Genomic DNA, 24,495 nt, shown 5'->3' on the forward strand with positions numbered 1-24,495 from the left:
GGAGTTACTTGAATGCTTCCATTAGCGCTATCTCTTTGCTTTGCCTGGTGTGTGATTTTGATTTCTGTTCTTCAGAATTATTTACTTGTAAGTGGGAGCAGCGTTAGGAAAGGAGGAGAGGGAAGAAGTTGCATCTCTAAACTGTGCAGTAAAGCAACAAGTTGGGGACCAAAGTGCTTTGTTTTTTTCCAGTAAGTTGATTTATCTGAGCGTTCCTATTGTTTCTCAGTTTAATAGAAACGGGGCAGGATACAGGGTTAGATGACAGACTGTGGCTCAGAATACAGCAAGTGAGTCCAGCTGAGTCCACCCGTCCTCATCTCTGCCATGGAGCGACATCCCCTGGGGACTTCCAAGTCATGCATGCTGTTTTCCAATTTGTGATCTCATAATCTGTGTTCTTTGGCAGCCCCTGCACATTGCAGCAATAAAATAAAATGTATTTTTTGGAAGCCCTTGGCAGAATCCTTGGCAGGGCAGCGTCCAAAATATTGACTAGAGATCTATTGTCATCTGCATTGTAAACACGTCTAGTAAAACACATTAATGCAGGTAGGGGCTTGTAAAAATATAAATTAATATCCTTCCCAAACTTTTGCAATCTGGCAGTGTGCACCTTCAGGCCACAAATGGCCACACAACTTCAAATGTAACAATTACAAGGAGCGCTCTCAGGAAATACAAAACACGGCCAGGAAATTATCATCACGGTGTGTAAATCGAACGTAATCTTGGAGAAGGCTACCCATGCTGCTGGCCTGTCCTGGATCTGCTTGATGGACTTTTGTCAAGAGTCTTGCAGACTACAGCAGCAATGGCAGTCGGTGTGTGTAATGCATTGCGGGTTGCACATTCAAGACCAAGGCCTGGTTGGTTTGTAAAATTTCCTGGAGTGTCCCTTCAGTTTCTGCAAAGTAATGGAGACCTTACAAATGTATTATAAAATGATTGCTATTCACCTGTAAAATAAAGGTCCATTAAAATATAGGGCCATACCTCAGCCCGGCAATATAGGCATTTTTGTCAGTGTGTATCTACTCTGGATTTGGTCAGTTAACATTCTTCTCTTTAACAAGATATTTTTGGGCCATGAATACTACGGATAATTGGTAGCACTGATTAACCCCAATAAAAATTATGACCCAGCTATGTCATACAATAGACAAGCTTCATCCTGGTCCCTGGTCTCAGAGAACAAGTGATTTCCAAAAGGTTTGTTTTAAGCAATCTTTCTGCTCTGTGGAGGCATATTGCTTGTTGCTGAGGTATTTAGCACTTGTTTGCAGGGTAATCCCATGAAATCTAGAACATTTTGTTACTGTGGAGAGGAAGCCTGGTTTACAAAGCCTTTGATCTCCGACTTAGTTGTGGCTTTGCTGAATGGTGGGAAGGACAATCTGTGGTTTCCTTACAAATGCCATCTGATTAGCAGGATGCCTGCTGAGAGCATGAAGTCATGCCTGATGTCTCTGTGGACAGTGCCATGCTTGTTTGCAGCCTAAAGATGCTGAGAAACCTTAAACCCTCTCTCACCTTTCTTTCCTCTAATCTTGGCTTTAATCTTTTTCTTTTCTAGGGCACCTTAGACTTGACATTGAAATCCTGTGTAAGGAGAAAGACTGATTCTATAGACAAAAGGTTTTGTTTTGACATTGAAACTAATGAAAGGTGAGTCAGAAGGTAAACTACATTTTGGCTGTAGTACTGTAGCAAAGTAAAGGTGTCCTAGGATGAGATTTGCCTCATGACATCGACTTTTAGACGTCTCCCTATGTTAGACTTTCATCTTAGGAGAGGTGAATCACATCTTGAAGTGCCCTTTTCTCTCCATGGTCTGCAAAAGGATAGTAGATCATCTCATTCAGAGGAAGGTGTCTAAATTTGAACAGATGAATCCTGCTCTAGGGATCTGTACAAGGGATGTTTGCTTTGAGTAGGCAATAATCCTTCCTGCATGGGCAGCAGTACTGTGCTGGGGTGGAGGCAGGGGCGCTCCAGGTTCCCTATCTGGAGGTTCGGTGTTTTGTCACGCCCTTCCAGTCCTGTGAAAGGATGAACAGCCTCTGTGGGGCATCAAGAAACTTGCAGTACCGTTGCTGGCATTGGGTGCCATCCTTGCCCATCTATCTTTAACCTTGCCTGTATATGTGTATATGGATAACTGTATTGTCAAAGATTCTCCCTTTAGGTTAGTTTTGCCTTCCAAGCTAGCAGTATGATTCTGTTCCCACTGAACTTGGTCTTTTAGCTATTATGGGACCAAAATAAAAGTCACAAGAGAATGAACGTCATTGAATATGTGCGCTGTGAAAGCCTTGTTACATGCTGAAATCTTAGGAAAGTAGCAGGAGCTAAATTGTAGATAATCAGACCCTCTTTTATCATAAAAGGATGCACCACGCAAACACTGTTTGGTCTCTTACTGCCTTGGACACCACACTGACTTCTGCAGTTTATCCTGTATTTTCTCCTTTCTTTTCCGTACCTGCTTTTCTTGTGCCAACCTATGGTTCAGTGTTAAGGCATTTCTTTCTTTGGACTGGCAGACTTAAAATGATCTTGGATTTTTAAAAGTTATCTTTAATCACTAAAAGTGGGATAGAGATGACTCAGAAGTAAGTTTCAGCACTTTTTGTCTGTATCTACTGGCATTAATTTGCAGTGTTTTTGAACTATATAGCACTGCATCAGAACACGCCTTATGCAGTGTCTTAGAGACACTTGCATGTCGTAAGACTGGTAGAAGAAAGAAAAGGATTAGCCCATTAATAGCAACCCAGTATGATTATTGACAGTAGCAGGGGTCTCTCTCAGATGTGTGATTAACTGACCATGTCGTATCCTCATAGTTTGCGTTGCCCAGGCAGCTTGAATCTCCAGCCAGTTTCTTTACTCAAAGTGAGATCAGGTGGGAAGACCAGCACAGAAAACGGAAGTTCAGTTGAGTATGTACATGTGTAAAGTTGGAGTTTGTTAGCATGGGATGGCATGCAGTATGATCCCACCTTAGGTTTCACTTCTCAGCCTTTGTCTTACTATATTAGGTGTCTTCACCTGCTGCTAGAACCTTTGGTCTGCAAATGTACAAACAAAGCGGTAGGATTTGGTCTGTTCAGTCGTGTTTAATTGTCTCCAGTGATGTTGACTCTAGTGGGTTACTGGGACAGAGCTGGGGATAGGATGTGGCTCGGGCTGCTTTGTACAGACATCTTACACCATTAGAGTCCTACGTCATTTATCTGACTGGACTGCACATCGTGATCTCTCGAGGTATATATACTACGATGGATCTGATCCCGTTACCAGGCCAGATGATTCTGTTATTTGCTGCGTTTCTTTCCTTTGGCTTTATCTGTCACTCAGGAGGATCATTCTGCTTACAAGTAATGGGAACTCCTCGCAGGAGGTTGTAAAGGTCTCCAGAATGCTTGGAGCAAACGAGAGAAGCGGCCAGCCCGACGCTCTGGCGCCTAGGCCTCCAATTGTGTAGAAGATAGCAGATTGCGTTTCTGCCGTGTGCAGAGCAGAACAAGAGGGGGCAATTGTGGGCACTGTGACTAATTTGCTGAAGCTTACATATATGAAGACTAAATGTGGATTTCTTGGGGATTTCTTCTGGCAAAAACAGAAGTATGTACGCAACCTGTTTATCTGTGTTGTCTCAGCGCTTCCTCAGTAGGACTGTGAGAGGAGCTTTCTTGGAGATACTGCTGATAATTGGAGTAATGGGTGTGTATTGGCCTCTGCTAGTATTACTATCATTTCTCAGCCTTGCTTAGTATTAAAATGACCTACAGAAAGGTGACCCCTGTAAGCTGGGATGAAATCTCTCCCTGCCTGTTTAAAAGTAACCTTTGCTTTATTTTCCTGTCTCACGCTGGACAAACTCTACATAGATCTGGTACCATCACATTGCAAGCACTTTCCGAAGCTAATCGAAGGCTATGGATGGAAGCTATGGATGGAAAAGAGCCAGTAAGTATTCAAGGAATTGTTATACTCCCCATGATTATGCTGTCACAGTGTCCTCTACTGGTGGGTTTTGAGAAAGGTAAATAACACAACTTGGCAAGCTCATTTTTGCGATTTTTGCTTCACTGCTATTGCTTACCCATAATTCGGGGCATCAGTTCAGCTACTACACATTGGAAAATTGAATTGAATACAATTTTGTTCTAGGCAGGGCTTGTCATGGGGGTATTGTTTTGTCCCTTTTTAAGCTTTGGCACATTTACCTAGTTATATTGACCGCAACTAGCAGCCTTCCTGAAAACCGTGATCTAACTGGGTTGGAAACAATCAGTATTTCTGTTAGGCACAAGTTACTCTCAAATCTGCATGACATGATATTTTGTTTATTCCTGCCTTGACTGGTGTTTGTGAAGTCTGCTCTGTGCAAACAGTCATCCTGCATGAGTGTTTGTGTGCCTTTAGTTGCTGTTATTGATTTCCTTCCTTTAATCTGAGGAAAGCACAAGCTCACAGAATTTCCTGTAAACGGATAGCATGATGGGCAATGTGGGAAAATAATGTTTCTTGCTGCTTCCCGTTGCCTTTTGAGAGCTCCGTGTCCCTAAGCAGCCTCTGCAAAGAGGGTGGACGGTGCCTGCGCTTGCTGAGCTGCTGCTGCTGGAGCAAGGCTGGGCTGCACACCCCGTGCAGGGCTGGGGGTGGGGGGTGGCCGGTGGGACCCTCAGCAGGACCTTCTCCGTAGTTTAAACAGGAAGCAATTTGGAAAAATTTGACAGGTCAGTATGCTCTTGCTGGAGAGCCATTCACTTATGTAATATCTAATGTTCATTGGATGTTACATAATACGTTATTATCTATAAAGGATTTTGAATTTTTCTATCAAGAATGGCACTCACCATTTGTTATTAATAAAAAATACAAGAAGTATTTTCAGTATTGGATGAAGAAAGAATTTTTTAACATTTTGTGTTTAAAATAAAGAAAACACCCTTGGGCCTGACTGTGCTGCTTCCAGCTACCGTTTTTACAGGGTACCTATAAAACAAACAGAGGTTCTTGTTCAGTTTTTGGAAGACCTTTTTTCTAGAAACAGGTTCACCGATTAAATTTAGGAAGTCAGCAAACTCATTTGTTATACAGACAATGATATCTTGCTTGTATTTTAAGCTGACGTTCTTTGGGACACTGTTTTACTGGCTTTGTGACTGGCAATAGGTGATTCATGAGGTGCTGCATTTTCTTTGCAACAAATAAATACCAAATCATGTTGCATTATGTTTTTGTTTCTTCCTTCTCCGTTCCCTCCCCCTTTTTTAGATCTACCACAGTCCCATCACGAAACAGGAGGAAAGTGAGTCCTTTAAGTGTCTTTTCCTGTAAAACGTTGAAGCTGTGCTGAAGTGGGGTAATACATTTGCTCATAGATGTACTCGTCTTTGATCTCTGCTGGATGGGCTCTGCATTCCCTCCACGGGGTTAACAGCGAGCTACAGATATCATTAAAACCTACAAGTCCTGGGGGTGCCGACTGGCCTCTGGAAAGGATGTTCATCACCTTGCAAGCGTGACCTGTTACTCCCTGACAGGGAAGAGCTATTTGAGCAGGCGTAAGAGATCTTATCCTAAAATCTACCTCCTAAGTATCTAGAAAAAAGTTAGTTGTGGCTTTTAAACTCAGGACCTTTGAGATGAAGGTGCTTGCTGGTCCTTCTCAAACAAGAACTGGCGGCAGTATAACTTCTTGCCTTTTTGTTGCAGTGTCTGATACCGAGGCCAGATAAAAATGAGCTGCAAACTGTAGAAGTTATTGATTTGTCATGTGCAGCTTTTAGGTAGCAAAAACCAGACGGATGCAAAGTTAAATTTGCAGCTGAACCCCAACAGAGCAAAGGGAAAAAAGAGCAATGAGAGATTTTGAGGACAAACAAATATGTCAAACATTAAAATAAAAAAGGAGAAGGGGCATTTAGTTTCCAGAAACTCCAAATCCCACCACATTGCTCCATGTCTCTCTCCAGCTCCCCCCCGACAAGCGAGATACAATCTGCCCCCTGCCCCTTGCAGCTGCTGAACGGGAGCTGACCCCTCTTAGCTTTTCCTCCTTTTGCAACCTGTTGCTTGCAATATCTGAGTATGCTGGATCAGAAAACTATGTGGATGCATTAGCTGGATGAAGATTTGCGTTCTGTATCTTGGAGCTGAATCGACTGGCCAGTCAGCACTGTAATTGGCTCACTTCAGTTAGCGTACAGGTACTATTAGCAGATGCATAAGCCTAAAACCACGGATTTGTCTATGTTTGTATTACATACGTGGAAAGAATGCGACTAAACGTTGCTCAAAAGTAAATGCACTCTATTTTTAATAGATTAGAACTGGAAAGACTTCAAGTCTTATTATACAACTCAGTATCAAGTATCAAGTGGATCTGTGCTTAAGGATGTCTTTACTTAGTCCTGTTTTAAAGCCAAGATATGTTTGCCCTTTCATTCACTGGTGTTTAGAGAAGAGAGAATCTGTAATGACTTGCTGAAAAAATAGTGATTTTGTAAGATTCACCAGCACAGTCTCTGCTGTGACTGGAGATGGTTCAAATGTGTCCTGTGGATGTTTCTTCCAGGACAATGTTGTTTTATTTTTATTTTTCACTTGGAACAAATATTGAGTTTTCCACAGGAATTTTAAAGTAAAAATGTTATTATCTTTTAAAGTGGACAAAAAAAAATGATACTGAAGTCTAAATTTAAGGAATGTTTTACTTTCATTTCAAAATGTTAACTCAAAGCCAACATTTTCAGCCAAAATTCAATTTGAAACTCAAATAAAGTAGTACTGACTTATGAACCACAAATGTTTAAATGCAGAATTTTCAACAAAAATTTCATATTCTAGTAAACTATGTTCCCAGCCAGCTGTATTACACAAATAAGAGTCTTTGAAAAAGTCTGTCTCTTAATTTCATCTGAAGGCCACTGTGAATAAAAAAATTGCAGAGATCTATTCCTCTCTGAAATAAAAATGTATTTAGTATTGTCATTTAGGAGAAGTTCAATGTAAATATTTGTACTGGACAAAAAGTTTCTTCATGATATAAGTTACACCTGTAAATTACAGTGCAATCCTTTACTATCCCATATCCTGCAGTACTTTGTTATACCAGATAGCCTGGAAAAATCATGAGAAGTAATGTGAGTAAAGAAGTTGAAATATATATATACATATATATATAAAAAATCCCTAAGTTTCTGCCTACTTCATGATGCCTCTAAGACAGGCACAGTGAGATAGTCTGTACTTAATTAGTTGGAACAAAAATCTGTGTTCTGCTTTGTTTATGCAGTGTATAAAGCTGTATTTTTTACTTTTTTAATCTAGTCAAGGAGATAAGTAAAAAATTATATGATCCTGTGATGTGGAAGAACTTTAATTACAGATTTTGCAGTGCTCTGGAAATGATTAATTAATTCCTTATCAGACACAAAGTCACATGTGACTAGACTCTGATTTCCATTTTTATTATTAAGGATAGAAAGGGGGGAGCCCATAACGCGAAACAAATTCAAGAAAAAAACAGAGAGCATACAGAACTAATACTTCCTTATCGTGTTTTTAAGAATGCATGCGTTTTCATAGAGACATGTACACGATCTGTATAAAACAAATACCCAGTTGCATAGGCAAGCCCTGCTGTGCACTTAGGCGTTGTGGTTTTTGTGTGCTGAGTAGTGTCTGCCTATGTGGCCTTGTCAGTAGTTTTCCACTAGTAACTGTATGTTGAGGCTCATGCAGCTAACACTGCTTCCCTCTGTTTGAAACAGTGGAGTTGAACGAGGTTGGCTTCAAGTTCGTAAGGAAGTGCATCAACGCAGTAGAAACGAAAGGTAAGATTGCAGCAATGACATCCAGAAATCCCTGGCTTCCTGGCGTTCATTTGTTCGAGTGGCCTTGAATTACATTGTATTTTCTTCAATATAGCATTGTTAGTTAAAAGTCAAAGTCTCGTTTCATTGCCTGAAAAACGCATGTCAAAAGAGCAGAAGTCATATGCTACTTAGAATATTCGTTATGTCAGACTCCAGTTAGGATTGAATTTTCCCTTGTATGCTGTTTTCATTCATCAGTTTTTCATCTCTGGCTTAGAAAAAACTCATTATTAGGCAGAAGGTGAACAGTTTTGGAAATAATTTCTGTGTTGGAGGAAGAGACAGGGGTTAACTTAAGTAAAGAATTATTCAGACCCATTTTGTGAAAAACACTAAGACAAAAGCGGGCTAGTGGATGATACTTCACCGTTCTGGCTTTTTCATGAAGCATGCAGCTGGCACCAGCTTGTATCATCTGTACGGGCTATAGGACAAAGAGATATTGCTTCATGACATCTGAATTTCCCAGTTGGCCACAGGAAAAAGATAACAGCCTTTCAGAGGACATAGCCACCCAAGTCGCACTGAAATGGAGGGGAGTAGACTGATGAGAGCTGGGCAAATAAAACAATTCTATTTTTCCTAATGTTGGTTAATATTTTCAAAGAATCTGCTTTAATGTGTTTGCTTTCTGTTATAATTTGAACAACTTCATTTTAAAGCAGTAGTGTTTACAGAAATGATGTATTGAAGTGGATATTGCTTGCCAGCTCTGACACGTATTCCATATGTTGGCCGTAACTGCCCAACAGTGATGCAATTTAGGCAAAAAGTACGTTCCAAAGTAGTGATTGTGAATAGTCAGCCCTTAATGCTAGCTGTTTCATGTCTTTAATCAAAGAATAGAACTTTTGTCTTAATAATGGCATTTAGACTACTGTACAGTTGCCACCAATTGCCATTTATTAGTAGAATGAGAATAACTTGGCAGATGTTATTTGAAGAATAAACCTGCCCAACACTTTTATTCAGAGGTAGCATGATGTATTGAGGGACAGATTTGTAGAATGTTTGGATTCGGAATAAAACAGTGCTTCCTATAATAGAAATACTTACAGTAAGCACTCTGACACCTGTGAGATTTTTGAATGAATAATATTGTTCCACTAGGTGGTGCTTTTGAACTTCCAATAAACTCAAAAAAGCCCTTGGCTAATGCTTTTTGGCTTTGTTATGCACAGGGATTACTACAGAGGGTGTCTACCGAACTGTTGGCAGCAATATTCAGGTGCAGAAGTTGCTGAATGCCTTTTTTGGTAAGAATTAATTATCCTGGGTGACTAGATTGTGTTGTTTTTATATTTTTTAAGAAAGATAAGGAGGATCAGATTTCAAAATGAAATCAATCTGTCAAGCAGAGAATTCCCTCAGGCAGCCATTCAATTGTAACAGTCCATCTGAGGCACACCTGACCCTTCTTTTCTGATTTTTTTTCTGCAAGCTGCTCGCTTATCTTTAAGCTACATTTGTTGCTGATGCAAACTGTATTTTACGTGAGAAGTATTGACATAAAGGAAAGCCAGGGCACTAGAGCAATGGGGACAAGCCTTTTCCCATCGTATGCTAAAATACTTAGGCATTTTGGAGTAATGTGCTGGGGACATGCTTCTGCCACAGGCCCAAAGTATGGGGCATCCACCGAGGAGAGATGAGCCCTTACCCACCGATGAGCCTTTATCTTCTGCTGTGTCTCAGAAAGCATTGCAAATCCCTACCTTTGAGGTATGGTTTGAGGACCTGGAGACAGGCTGAAGTGTAGTGTTGGGGGTGCAGGAGTTCCCAATCAAGCCAAGGCAGTAGGAGATGTCCCATGGAGAACAGCATTGCTTGCTAATTCTGGCACACATGTCACATATTTGTCTTCATTGCCCAATAGTCAAGCAAGATTTATTGCTTACGTGGCCATCTCGAGTCTTGGTCCTCTGCAGAACCATATGTCCTGATTTTTATTTAGACAGTGCAAGCGAGGACCTAACATGAAGGCTGATATTCATTGGTATGCTTTTTCCAGAGTACCTTGGCCTGCAGACAGACTCTCTCCTAACATGCCACTGCTAGTGAGCTTGCCTGTCTAATGACGTTCATGAGAAGACGCTTTTTCCCACGGGTCCCCACCCATGGGTCTTAGATCAGCCCATGCGAATGAGTTCAGGAGGACCCTTTTCCTCTTTGGGTTATCCTGGAGAAGTATACTAGGAAGCTGCCCTCAGCAAAGATGTGCCATTACCCTGGTTTAAGGTGTGCCACTCAGAAGGGTTGGGATATCTTGCTGTTAGGTTGAAATCATTCTTCATAAATGCCAGAATAAGGCAAAAGCCGGTGAAAGTATTTGCAAAATCCTGAACAGACAGGTAGCTGTGAAGGCTTAAGAGGACTGTAAGTGGCAGAAATGTAAAGAACCAATGTGTTTATCTCCATAGTCCATCCATAAAGCCTGCAGGTGTGTATCCTTCCGGTGTGGTGAAAGTACGGAGCTCAGTCTGCATCCTCAGCCTGCTTTCTCCAGGGAGAGCTTTTCTAGGGGGTTCTTTTCACTGCACCTTCACTTCCCCAAGGATATCTGTTCCCAGGCCCAGTAGGAGATAATCTTGATGCTCCTGCTCCAGGACTATGTCCCTTCTTCCCTGCCACTGCTGCTCAGAAACGCACCTGTGGGTCAGGTGTCGGTACCTCCTGTGCTTTCTGAATGTCTGCAAATTTTTAATCCATTGAGGGGAAGGAATATGTTCTTTCCAAAGAGAAGCCAACGTATACATCTCTGTTATAAGCCTTTCTGTACAGTGAATCTTATATTACATACGAACATGTAAATTGGCAGGCATACAAAACACAGGTTAGTGTTGATGAGCTATGTGGCTCATTATTGACAAGAACATAACAATAATGGGCCATTTGGGAGTTCACAGTGGGACTGAGAGGGGTCTGCAATCCGGTATTTGACAATTCCTTTGTTTCCAATGGTGTGGTTCAGTGTAACTTCATTGACTTCGGTGCAGTGGCTCCTAAATTTACACCAGAATTACAAAAAAAAAAAAAGGAAAATGTGCCCTTCAGAGAAAATTCTAACACTATCTATAGTTCAGTGTTGTTTCCATTTATAAAACACATCTGTTGTCAACTTCTCAGGTCATGTCCAAGAAAGGGCAGTAACCAAATACCTCCACTTATCTGTTGGCAGAACAAACAGAATAACTGCCCTCCAATGAAATGTCTTCTGCAGCTGTGTACATGAAAGAGGTTTTGGGTAAACTCTCTGTGCAACACGCTGTGGAGGTCAGAGCGTTGTTCCTCGGGGGAAATGCCCGCCAGGGCTGGGGTTCGCTGTACAGCCGCCACGATCCTGCACCCTGGCACGCAGCGCGTGGGCAAGGGGCGGCTGTGCGATCAGCTGCCGAGCCCACAGACGGGGCAGGCCTGTCAAATACCCAAAGGCCAAACCGGTCTCAATGTCTTGGCTGGGAGGACTGGAGCACAGGGCAAAAAGTGTATTTATATGGGTATCTGCATGGCTTGGGCATAAGCCAGCTTTCTTCAGCTCCCTGTGTAGACATCTGATATTGATGTAGCATTCAAAGGCTGTTATTGCTTTTACTATTGTTGTTGTTTATTAAAACGGTCGATTTGCGCTGACATATAGCTGTACCAGATTCCCATGGAGTCACAGCTTCAGACAGCTATCCAGTTACACTTGCCTGATGACTAATTACTTAGCCTCAGTTTTTACTGCTTTTTGATTCTCACCCTCCTGTGAGTAGCTCTGTGTTTTTCTCTTCTGAACCCCTGCAGTGGGTGGCTTTTCATTAGTTAATATACACTGTGGTCGGTTGACCACTTGCCACCCCACTCTGTACAAATTCCGCATGGTGGAAAGTCCAACCACACTGAGTAGAAATACCTGATGCAGAATTCCTTGCTGAACTTCAGTGAGGAGCTGGATTTTTGTCTCTAGCCCTATTTCTATTTCAAAATAAATCACACAGTTTGTTTCTTTAGTCCAGCTCCCCCCACAAACCACGTCCTTTACTTCATTGTACCACAAAAATGATGTGGTTGTTCAGTGAGGTCAGATGTGAGCAAAGTATTATTCCATATTGCTTTGCCTTCTCCTCCATGCTCCTGCCTTTCCTTGCACTAAGAAGGAAGACTTCCAGCTCAGCCTTAAAGGGAGTAACCAAGAATAAGGGATTGGAGCTGGACAGTTAAAAAATTATTTTGAATATCAGAAAGCTTATCTTGCCTCTGTTGGAATGTGTGGTTTCTACCACTTCCCCTGAGAGCAGTTTTGAATATGCTGGGGAAAAACAAACTGTAGAGAATATGCCTGCACCAACTTTTCACTGCTACTTAAATATTATGTTCTGCTTCTTCCTTTGCCGTTAGTTAGCATTGCTGTCCTCATCCCCAAATACCAGTCCTTCTGAAATATTAATGCTGTTACTATTACTCTGCTTTTCCTGACCGTGAGGAATGATCAGCTATCTTCAGGTACTGCTGTAGCTTCTTTTGCTACCAGAGCATAACCTGCCTGTTGAGTTTGCTATTTATAGCAACCTCAAAATGGACCTATTTTAAAACCATTCTGTTCTTCCTCTCTAGATCCAAAATGTCCAGGGGATGTAGATCTCCAAAGCGGTGACTGGGACATCAAGACAATTACCAGCTCACTGAAGTTTTATCTCAGGTAGGGTGCTGGATTGCACCTGCTCAGAGTGGGCAAAGGAGCTTGGGACTGATGGTGAGGAGCTGAGGAAACTGCCAGATTTTAACATGTGGCCACTGGAAACGGAAAAGAAGTGGCAAAACGCTTTAGGAAGGGATATGATTTTGTTTTTTTTGGGAGAGGGTTGCACAGAGGGGATATACCTGTTATAGAAACCCTGCATCTCATGGGGAAGGCCATTAAATAATCTGATTTGGGAGGAGATACCACTTGGAATCACTAGAGGGCAAATCACTAGAGAACTGGAGGGCAAACAAATTTCCTTTCGGTTCTTCTTCAAGAGTAATCCTGCACGGTCACGGCTGCCCCTTCTAGCACTCACTGTTCTTTGTTTCTTGCAGGAACCTGTCTGAGCCCGTCATGACATACAAACTCCACAAGGAGCTGGTCTTGGCTGCCAGTAAGTCGCCCAGTTTCCCTGCTGATAGTCCCTTGCGCTGCCCTTCCCTACCCTTGCTTGAGTTTTGTTTCCTTTTGTCTGGTGCCAGTGGCTCCACAGAGTGCAGAGGAGGTTTTGCGGTGGCATCTGCGTGCACCGAAGCTGGAAGTGTGGCAGAGGACGTGATCTTCCCTGGCACACATCTCCTCTTCGTGCAGAGCTGTCAGGCCAGCTGGACCCGCTAAGGGAGCTGCGGGCACTTCTGCTGCTTGGGATTCCCAGAGCTCGCTCGGGAGCTAGTGGGGAAGGAGAACCACGTGGTTCACCCGTGGTGGGGAGGAATGGCAAGAATGGAACTAGAGAGGCTGAGAGGCAAAATGGCACCGTAGCAGTCAGTTGTGCCCGGAGCCGCAGGACTTGAGGCGCGGCTGGCCAGTACTGCTGTACGCGGAGCAAGCGTACGCTGGAGTCGCCTGCCAGCAGCCCTGCCAGGCTGCCCCGCGGGTATCCGGCTGCTTGCCGCCGTAGGAACAGAAGAGACCCTCTCTCTTCTGGTTTCTTGATTTTGGAAGGAAGGTAATGATCTTTCTTCCCTTCTTCCCTTTGATATTCTGGTGCACTTCCTCGTAACAGGTTTTCATGCTCTGAGAGGTTTCAGGCACCCAGGGGATATTAATTAACATAAAAGCAAATGATCCCAAGAATCCTAGAAGAATCGTTTCTCAATACTAGTAATATATTTATTTTTAAACCTGTGAGGTAATGTGATGTAATGCCATTAAGCAGATAGTTAGATGCTCCCTTTAGGTTGTCAAATTTGTCCTGGGGTGTTGAATCCAAAATACCTACTGGTAGATGAAATGCATTTTTCTGCTGCAGCTTTTGGGACTGAGTCACAGCCCGTATTAGCAGAGATAAGCGAAGTAACGTGGGTATGCTAACAGGGCGTGATCTGTGCTAAACTAGCCAGTCTTCAGCTGTCCTGTTATTATGTCTGTTTATGAATAAGCCATAGTAATTTTAAACTGGCTGCATCTTCAGACTGTGTTGAGAATCAGTGAGCTAAGATGGAGACGAGGGGGATACAGGGAGTTAATCATCTTCCTCAGGGTGAGAGTGCTGGTATTTGGAAATTTATGGTATGCACTGAAACATTTTGGATGAAAACGTCCTTCAGAACCCCCGAGTCTCCTTGAAATCAGTGGAAGGGTAGGAAAGAGCTCAGCTTCTCCTTCAGTTGGACCCTTGGAAAATTAATAACACTTGTTCTTTCTTGTAAAGGAAAGTTTTCTACCACCCACTGATTGTGCTCAAGCCCAAGATTTATTAGTTTCAGGAGTGATTAAACCAATGATGGCTGAGTATGGGTAAAACCATAATCCCTTCCTTACCTTCCCTCAGAAACTTGCACCTTTAAGCTTCCAGCCACCAGGATCCCACACTATTCTTTTCACACTGAGTATTTTATTGTTTCTTGATTATTTATGCTTCTTAGGGTGACCTCTTTGGGTCAGGGACTCCATTTTTTTTCAGGCAGTACATTTTACCATGTTGTTCAGGATTATAGCTATCTGGGCTGATAAGAGATTCAACAAACAGGCCGGAGAGAATGAACTGGTCTTGTTCCCCTGGAACTGCCCCGGGCACGTTGCAGCTGAGGTGTGGAGGGGAAGTACACACCTGTGCCTAGCGTACCTCCGCAGCCCTACACTCAGGGGAAGAATCCAGCCCTGAGCTCCCTTTCAAGCTTGATTTCTCCCTCTTTCCACGTCATTTTGTTTCTCACAATGCTTACCCTGTCGCTATGTAATACCATGTTCCTTCTGCTTCCCATCACTGGGTTTGGCAAGCCAACCCCACATTCTGGAAGGAACAGCACCCACAGATTTCCTTCATTTTTACCTTTCTTTTAGGTATTTACTTTAAAAGTGACAGGCACAAACTTTTCTTTGTGTTACTTCTTTCCAGAATCTGAGAACCTGGATTACAGGCTGGGAGCCATTCATGCTCTGGTCTATAAACTACCTGACAAAAACAGAGAGATGTTAGAGCTCCTCATACGACACCTAGTCAAGTAAGCAGAGAATTTTCTCTAAAGCCAAACTAACGGAGTCAGCAAAACAAGCCTATCTTTTCTGGTAGTAGGTTTGTAAAATTCCATCCAACACTGTCCTCCTAGGAATTTATTTTTAGACTGCACAAATGGTATGATTGTCCTTGATATCCACTGGTGTTTCTCTTTCTACCTGCCAATTTCATCCCCTTTCTGACAAGTGCCAAGCAGGAAATAATTTTGAAATGAAAATACAGTCTGACAGAGCAGAGCTATAAACACATTGCCCCTCAGTCCAATTAACAAGAACATTAGGTCTGCGGTTTGGAAACAGTTGTAAGACCTGTGCCCTTGGGCTGAACATGAAACATATTTTGGTTTCATCTCCAGCTCTGTGGGTTCAATATTGAGTCCCTACAGCAGCATGAAGCATTGAGCATTTCAGGTCTTCCGAGCTTTCTTGCTGGCCTGATAGGAGTGGATTCCGAGTGGCACTGAGCAACTGTGCCTCCACTGGCTCTGCTTGTGAGTCGCTGAAAAAATCAGTTACTCGATGGCTATGGCACCAGGGTTGCACTGGGAAATGGTATTTTCTTGCCTTCCTGTCATGCCGATTATGAAGGCTCCAGGTGGAGAATCTGCTCTTCCCACCCCTTGGAGGCTGGGGGCGGGCAGCAGAGAGAGAGGCATGTTGTCATTAGCTGTGCTGCAGATCCTGGCTGGGATCCATTTCTAGCCTTTGCATGTTACGTATTTTTAAAAACCCTTTCTGTTAAGTGGCAGAACTGAGAGTGTCTGGCTTACAGTTTGATGAAGCTAACACTGTTCTTGTAGTTATTATGTTTATTCCGTAAAGAATTTACGTTTAAATTCTGTCCCTGGCCCCCTTTATACTAAGAGGAACCACTTGAACACCAGAGCTACAGGGCAAACCCAGAATTCATTAGATTTCAGCACCAGACTCTCTCTCTCCTCTGGACCCAGAGCTCAGGTTTTGTTCCACTTTTAAAACATGTAGCGTTCGTGGAATTAATTAATGCTTCACTCAACGGTTGGTGCTGCTCCACAGGTCTGCATATTACCCCAAAACTTGAAGTCTCTTGAATAAAGAGTTCTCGGTTCACTGAAAACTATGATTCTTTTAGAAAGAAGATGGTGTAGAGATTTCTTGAAATCCTTCAAAGGTGTCCTCCTTATGTTCAGTTCTCCTCCTTAAAAGAGAGGAAAAATTAAAGCCAAAAGTCAGTTTTGGGTAAATAGGATATTGCAAATTAAATGATTCCTTTTGTGTGTGTTGCACAGATGGCTTTTGTTTGCAGAGTTAAAAGAGGAGTTAGAAGTTTGAAGGGATAAAATAACAACACTGTCAGCATGCTGCACTCTCGCTGTTGTCCCAGCCGAAAAAGGTGCATGTCGCAGTCAGAGACATGTTTTATTTCTGGTAAGGTTAGGAAACAAATCCTGTTGGAACAAAATGAAGAAAATTGAATGAATGACTCTCATTGTCTCTCTTAAATTACTTAGAACAAGATAGATCTTAAAAAACAAAACCAAAAACTATTCCTTCTCTCCTTCCTCTCCACAGCATATGTGAGCACAGCCGAGAGAATCTGATGTCACCATCTAACATGGGGGTGATATTTGGACCTACCCTCATGCGAGCACAGGAGGACACCGTAGCAGCAATGATGAACATCAAGTTCCAGAACATTGTAGTTGAGATCCTCATCGAACATTTTGCAAAGGTATAGATGGCAGTCCGGAGGAGCTCATCCACAGAGCTCCATAGCTGCTCTGTAATGTTCATGCAAATTATTGCTCTGGCAACAATTTAGAGATTTGGCTCCTCTTTCTGGATTCTCCTTAGTGGGTTGTTTTTTTGGTTTTTTTTTTTTTTTGTGATGTGCTGTAATATACCAAAATGCATTGGAAGGAAACAAAAAGTGTAACAGATATGTGTTCCTCACTGTTTCCTTTAGTTAGTTCCAAAGGAAACCCTGAGTCTAAGGTTTTTTTGCTTTTCTTTTTAAAGAAGGGAAGAAAGGTTTTTACTGGAAGACTTATTGCCTGTGCATTACAAGAGTTTATGCTTTACTTTGCTGAAGAGTGGAAACCAAACTAGAGAGTAACTTTTCATCTGGCACGATCCAAGACGAGACAGTGTAGAACTATTAATGCAGGAGAAAACCGAAAGCAGACAAGTGTTGATAGACTGATGAAAATAATTCAACTATGCATAAGATCTGATAAAATAGAAGGTATTAAATGGGTGGGTGGCTTAGATAAATCTGTGGGAAGGGGGATGGCTGTCTGGGGTTGAGCTGATAGAGAAGACTTTAGCCTGTGGCTGGCATTGTCTTTTCTGTTTAGAGTAGTGCTCTGCCATAAGACAGTGGCACCACATTTAGGACTACATCAGAATTTTTCTTTCAGGGGATCTGTGTTGAATATTTTGGTATGAGAGCAATGCCTAGATACACTGTTGGGCCCAGGTCTGCTGTGGTCGGTGCTGAACATAGACACGTTTACTCATGTGTAGACAATAGGTTTTGTGTTGTGGCCTTTTGTGTCCTGATGGAATGCAGACTATTCCACCATCACTGTATTAGCAGTCTCTGCTCGTGATATCTGATACAATTGCTTAGATTTTGGGGGGTGACTAGAAAATGATGGAGTTCTATGATAATATTTAAAAACCTGATAACCATTTGCATTCATTTCTAAATTACAGAATGTTCAAAAGATCTTTTATATTTTAGAGGACAGGGAAGTTTGAAGACATCCTTTAAAGTGGGAGTTACTCGCTGTCAAGGCGGTGGGGTGGAGTTCCCAGCAGACAGGGCAACACAGGTGACAAAGTGAACCTCCCTGCTAGGAAAGGAAGAGGAGGCCAAAGCCAGAAGAGCAGGGTATTGCAAAAGTGGATGAGTAGTAAGAACAGCAACAGCCACCAGACAGGTGACAGATCATGGGTGTTGAGGACTGCAGCCAGAGAAACGGGAGCAAAGAGCTCTGAGAGGCTTTTGAGTATCCACACAAGAGGCTCATGAAAATAACATGCCAGTTTCTTTGTAAGTCACCGTGAACACTTCTACATAAGTTCTCACAGCAAAACAGCTCATTGTTTATACGTTGGGCTCTCGGGGAACATGCTCTAGAACAGGATCTCTTTCTTCCCGTATTGTAAAGTCTACAGTTCAGGTTGCGGCCAGCAGAGAGAAGCCAGAGTAAACATATAATTTACACTGCCACCTCTTAAGATCTGGAATTAAATCTTTAATTAAGCCAGAAATCTCTTTGCTTGCTTTAATTTCTTCAGTGATAAGGTTAAGTTAGTAACATTTATTAGACTGAGCTTGTAAGTTCAGCTTCAGAGTTTAAAGAGTCTTCAACTCGCACATAAGCAAACACTTTAAATGAGTCTGAAGGAAGAGAAAGATATTATTTGTCTGGCGCAATATGAAGAATCCAAGGACAAAGTAACTGTTCATGAAGTCTTTAGATAATTACTGTTTCCACAATTTATATTTCGGTGCCATGGTTAAATTAAATAACTCGGTCCCTCTGGAAATACCTTCTTCACTGTACAAACCTTCTGAATATGAGATGTGGTCAATATCTTTGTACCCTCAAATTGTTTAACTTGGCTTTTCATTTAAAAGGTAGAATGAAAGCAGAGGCTGCACCCACATCTGAAAAACAGTAGTATGGTGGTGCATTTTAGCATAGTTTTCAAATGTTGTTGAAAGGCTTCTTATGCAAACAACATTCCGTGGTACCGGTATAAGAATTAATGGAGAACTTTACACTTCTTCTTTCACTTTAAAAAGCAATTTTGGACTTCTGTCAATATATATGAATGAGGTTGATATTTCAAAAAAAATTACTCTGCTGCAGATAGTCCATTGCTATTTAATAATCCATTAGCTGCTGGTTTTAAATCATGGGCTGTCCATGTCACAGCAAATTCCTCTGAATGCAGAAGGAACACACTGGACTTCTGTATTCTAGGCTGGAGAAAATGTACTTGCCCTGGAAAGGACAGAACCTCTGGTGCCATTAAGCATCAACCGCCAGTCTGGGTTGCAGGATCCTGAAAGAAAAGAAGCTGAAATGATCAGATCAGAATTTGGAGCTGGTCCTGAATCTTTGCCCTAAACTGTCCAAGGGGAGCCACACACGCAGCGGCAGACTATGTTGCTCCTTGTCTCTTCAGGCAGAACAAGGGGGCAAAGACAGGAGCGAAGGTTGGGTACCAGTAGATAGCGTTTATACCAAGCTTGCTGAGTTAGAAACCTGGAAAAATTAGTCTAGGGAGAGTTCAGATCCTTGCCTGTGTGCTGGCCTGGTATGGGGAGTCGGGCTGTAGAAATGACTAGCACCCGTCCTCACTTGCATGTGTTCTACCTAGTCTTTATGATCAAGAAGTGAAAGAAGTTGGGGTGTGCTTTTGTCTCTCCCATCTTGATTTCCCAGAATTTATCTTGGCTGGGAGAAGCACTAACATACTTTTTTTTTATTGTAAAAATGACATATGTAGTTGAATCAAAATGTTTCTTATTTTTAAAATATATCTGGGTGACGCTACAGAACTGCTCTTATAACAAAACACGTACCAAGGGAGCAGTGACTGTTCAAGTCAGTTATCTATCTAGTGTGATCTCTTACTCTCTGAGGTTGAGTCATTTTCTGTGTTTTTTTGCGGACATCCTCCATGAAGGTACCAGTTCTGCCCTTCTCTCAGGGCTGGAATTCCAGCCTCAGGTCTCAGCAGCCCATGCCACGTGGTCCGTGGTAATTCACTGTTTAAAGCCTGATATGCCTTCAGTTAATATCCAGGGGAAGAATACAAAAGCGTTTTAACTGGGGCCTTAATGTGGTATTTCAGATCTTCAGAAGACCATCCAGACGCTATTAGCTGTCAGCTATTAAAGAAGCACTGACATAAATAAGAACATCTAAATTAAACCAAACCAAACAGGAGCCGTACGACCAATATGAAATGGAGATAGAACGCTAACCAGCAATTTTTTTAATGCCAGTGTTTTATCCAAGATAATTTTATAATGCCTGAAGGGCATTTTAGTGTTAAATCTAAAGGGCTTTTTAGTGTTAAATCTAAAACACAGCAGTGTTTTGTTTTGGTGCTTTCTTTAGATTATTTTGCCTCACTAGTGTGGAAAAAACTTTTTCTCTCAGAAACCATCAGCTTCAAAGCATGCTTAGGCTGCTCTGAGATAATTTGCTCCTGCAGATTTTGTCTATATTTGTAATTTTATTGTACTGATTAGTTTAACACTTCAGTTGTTGAAGTGGATGTGCAAGGGTGCATAAGATAAAAAGCCCACACCAGGGCACACAGCAGCCCACAGCAGGCATATGTAAGGCTTCTATAATGAGCATAAATAAAGCATTTGGCAAAACATCAGCTCTGCTGCAGCACCTTCCTGTGGCCTTAACGTGCAAAGGCACAGGCAGCTGAGGATATCCTGGATCCTGCCAACCTCTGATTAGTAGCTCATGCACAGACAGTCCTGATCCTCTTCCGAGGGAGCACGGGTTTTGACCCCATGCTGAAAGAGGCTCTGACCACAGCGTTACTGGGGGCAAATGCCTGCGAGATCCCCACCACGCTCTCTTGGGCTACAGCTGGCCAGGCCAGTTTGGGGCAGCGGTGGCTTTCCCAGCAGTTCGGGCTCGGACACCGTTCATCAGAACCGCAGAGCCACAAACACCTTCTGTGCAGTCGGGCGGCCCCTGCCTGCCATCGCCTGGTCTAGCCAAGTCCCTCACGTTCCTCTGGAAGCAGCAGGAACCTCTGGTCTCGGGTCCCTGTGCCTGCAGGGACGTAGCCATGAGATTGTTAATTAACCTGCTGGAAGCCAGTGAAACGCCTTTTATTTAAAGCGTCAGGAAAGCCTGCCTGTGTTGGGGGGGTGAGTTGGGAGTCCTGTTTCTGCCTCTCAGCTTGCAAACAAAGGCTTTGGTCCCTGAGGGGTTTTGCCCTTTCCTGGAGTGGGTTTAGTGATTCCAAACCCATGGGAGAGCCGGCCCGGCTGTCTATGCAGCCATTGCTGAACTGCTATAAAGATGCTGCCTCTGGGCTGAGGAGAACCAAAATCGGCTTCAGAAGCTGTTTTTTGTGCACCACGCAGGCACCTTAAATAAGCTCTAGCTACTTTGAGTGAGAGCTGTGAGATGTACCTCTTCCTGGAGGGGAACTTGGTGAGGGAGGACCAGGCTTCCCAGTGGCAGCGCGATTAGCGAGTGGAGACAGCAAATGGTATAAGCCAGTCCGTTGCAAAGGGAGTAGATGGCTCCTCAGGGCTCAGCAGAAGCTTCACTGGTAATCTCAGAGCTCCTCCTGGGACTGAAGTGATTAACATAATGTATAGTTGGTGATGCCGGTAAGAAAATTGCTCCTTCCCTCAGCAGTATCGGTCAGTTGTGCCTTGCAGTATGCCAACAGGGGTTAGAAAAGGGAACAGGACAGGGTACTGCAAACTCACAAGTGGCCTGGAAGGAGCAAAGAGAGATCAAGCACTCCCTGCTTCTTCTGGTGCAAGAAGTTGGGGGTGAAATTAGTGGAAGGCACATTCAGAACAAATGTGGGAGATTCTTCACTCATTGCGTGGCTGAACTGCCAAGCTCCTTTCCAGAGTCAAAGAACCCAACAGATTCAAGCACGGGTTTGACATGCTGTCCAGAAGAGAAATCTTTGGAGAGTTATCAAGTGCACAGATGCTGCATCTGGCCCAGGAGGGTTTCTGAACTGCAAGCTGTTGGAGGCTGGGAAGGGTTATCAGGAAAGGCGTCGTCCGTGGTGGCCCCGATCCATTTTTGCCTATTTTCAGAGACAGGTTGCGGCCTGGATGGAGCTTTGGCTAGACTTGAGGCAGCGGCTTGTTTGTGTTCTGATGGCAGGGGAGAAAGTGACACCACTGGTTTTCTGCAGATGTAGAATCTAGCGCAGGACAGAAGGAGAGGAGTCTCCCACAGCGTGTTCATCACATTGTGAGAAGTGGGACCCAGTTCTGCTGCTGTGTTTAATCATCCTTCCTGTTCTGAGCTCTTTGTGTTTTTAAGTGTAAACATATTCTGCTATAAAGATGCCTTTTAGTGAAACCAGATTAATGAGAGAAGCCTTTGAAAGTGTCATTTGGTCCAGTAACAGAGGACTCGACTGAAAACATATATGTCTCTGCAGATCTACTCTGGTCCCCCAGAAGACAACACTGCTCCACCGGTCCCTCCTCCAAGAGTGACTGCCCGGAGACACAAACCGATCACCATTTCCAAACGTCCTTTGAGGGAAAGGCCTGTCTTTTTTGGTGCTTCTGTGGGAGAAAGTGAAGGTCAGTTCAGCTCTTCACTGACCTCCTATCCATCTCTCATCCCACCTATTTTTCTTACCACCTTTCCAGGAGCGATGGAAAGCAGTAATAGCAGCACTGCATTTCCAAGGACATGAACACGTCAGGCGGTAAGGTCTCTCGTTCACAGTGAGAAAGGAAAGCAAAGAAATGCTCATGCAGAGGTTGCATCGTCTCACAACTCAAACTCCATGGGTTTTTTTTTTGGTCACTTGCAACACTCTCAGTTAGCTAAACTAAAACACCTGGCTCTTGCGTATGAGAAGCTTATAGACAGCTTTTGCAGCTTCAGAGGTGGAAGTGAAAGTAATGCAAATAGAACTGAGAAACAGAGGGTGGGATGGGGGCAAACGTCTATGGGCTAGGGGTGTGCCAAGTGCTGTTTGAACTTTGTCCAGCAAAAGTGCATTAGTCCTGAGAGAGTCTGCAAAGGTGACTGAGCCATTAACTATTTTACGTTCTGAGTAAGAACACTGAAGCACTGTTTTTCAGGACCTAGTGATAGTATTTTTCTAGACCAAGTACAAATCTTCTGTTAAATGCATTCAGTTGTAAGGAAATGGTAAGGCCCTTATTATCATGCTGAAGGACGCACCAGTATAAAATCATGTTTCTCTTTGCACCGGTTTACTCTTAATTGTTGTTGCAAGCTGTGCCCTGGAGCACATCACCACCGAAAGAGATTAGAAGTCTTCTTCTCTGTGATATTTTTTAGAGCTTTGATTATGTTTTAGGCTTAATCCTGCAAGTGTACCTTTTGGCATTGGCGCAACCTAAGTGATTCGGATAGCTCTTTAAAAATCACAAGATTGCTCATGTAGTTAAAGATGACCTTGCCTTTAAATGTTTTCCTGAATTGGGAGCAGAAGTGTTAGCATTTGACAGCACTGAGTCTGCAGAGTACAATCAATCAGTTGCATAGCATGTGGGTCACGAGCACAGCAAGAAGGATGAGACGAATGCTTTTCGGAGGAACATAAGCGCGTGGTACTAAACTGCAGTGTGAGACTCGTGAGCAAGGGTACTGGAAATTAAAAAAATATATAAAAGCCCTTTCCCTACTTGCTGACTGTTACTGTGTTATATTCAGTGTTGTTTCAGCTTTGTTTATTCCTCAGCCCTGGTGTGAGCCGCTTATTTGTATTTTGCTCAGTGTGAGGAGCTGTCGCTGACAAAGCAGCCAATTCTTACTGTTACGCATGCAGTGAGCCTGCTTTTTTGACTATCGCTTGAAAGCTGGGGCATCTCGAGCAAAGCCAGGGGCTCTGTTAGGCTGCATGAGATCCAGACAGCTCTGTACTTGTTTCACCTGGAGCGTTGTCCCCTCTCCGTTGGCTCCGCAGGGGACAGCCGTAGCCAGACCCCAAACGGCGCCGCCGTCTCCGTGGGGGCCGAGGCTCCCCGGCCGCTGCACCGGAGCCGGGTGCCAGCGCCGCGGGCCGGGGAGGCGGACGCCGCCAGGCCGCCCGCCGAGAGCCAGCTGGAGCAGCGTGCCGAGGGCGACGTGGGCAAGCTGGTGTCCCGGCTGCAGGACACGGGGACGAAGCTGGCCGGCAGGTCTGCCAACGGGGTGGTGTCTGGCCCTGCTCTGAAGACCTCCACGCTCCATGCCAAGCGGCCGGCGCCTCGGCCTGTGATTTACGGCAGGGAGGGTAAGTTTGCTCCTCAGGAGGTCGGCTCAGGTGATGGGTAAATTCGGCCCCTTGCTTTCCCGTGGAGGACGGCGCCGGGCCGGGTTTCTGAGCAGCAAGCAGTGTCTGACGCTGATGTTGTACCCTCGTCTTCTGAAGCCTTATAGCTGCCACGAGCGTCAGATAAAGTAGATTTTAAAAGCAGGAGCTAAGGCTCTGGATCTGCAGAGCTTGACCTGTCTCAGTGAATTCATCAAATTAAAATTCAATGTTGAGTAATTTGTGCCCAGTCTGAACAGCCAAAAGTACTCTAATATTAAAGTTTTCCATACATTTAGCTCTTTCCTCAGCAGAGACAAGAAAAATAACAAAAGTCACTTTCATGTTTTAATTTCTGATCGGTTTGTCTGTCGAGTCCTTTAGACCAACAGACACGGTGTCTGG

At 43.5% G+C, this 24,495-nt stretch overlaps 1 protein-coding gene across 2 annotated transcripts in view; it reads left to right on the top strand.

Moving 5' to 3' along the window:
- The window catches only part of OPHN1 (oligophrenin 1), an 87,849-nt gene that overhangs the window by 57,672 nt on the left and 5,682 nt on the right, over positions 1-24,495 (top strand). The window contains exons 10-20 of one of the 2 annotated variants that reach the window (XM_068956703.1): positions 1,577-1,668; positions 3,897-3,975; positions 5,290-5,323; positions 7,791-7,853; positions 9,077-9,151; positions 12,492-12,576; positions 12,957-13,015; positions 14,963-15,068; positions 16,633-16,792; positions 22,255-22,402; positions 23,764-24,072. In XM_068956703.1, the coding sequence (XP_068812804.1) occupies positions 1,577-1,668; positions 3,897-3,975; positions 5,290-5,323; positions 7,791-7,853; positions 9,077-9,151; positions 12,492-12,576; positions 12,957-13,015; positions 14,963-15,068; positions 16,633-16,792; positions 22,255-22,402; positions 23,764-24,072 (1,210 nt within the window). The remainder of the gene's footprint in view (positions 1-1,576; positions 1,669-3,896; positions 3,976-5,289; positions 5,324-7,790; positions 7,854-9,076; positions 9,152-12,491; positions 12,577-12,956; positions 13,016-14,962; positions 15,069-16,632; positions 16,793-22,254; positions 22,403-23,763; positions 24,073-24,495) is intronic. The other variant, XM_068956704.1, reaches the window with a different exon arrangement.

This window comes from Struthio camelus, chromosome 11 (assembly GCF_040807025.1).
Source record: "Struthio camelus isolate bStrCam1 chromosome 11, bStrCam1.hap1, whole genome shotgun sequence".
Taxonomy (NCBI): Eukaryota; Metazoa; Chordata; class Aves; order Struthioniformes; family Struthionidae; genus Struthio; species Struthio camelus.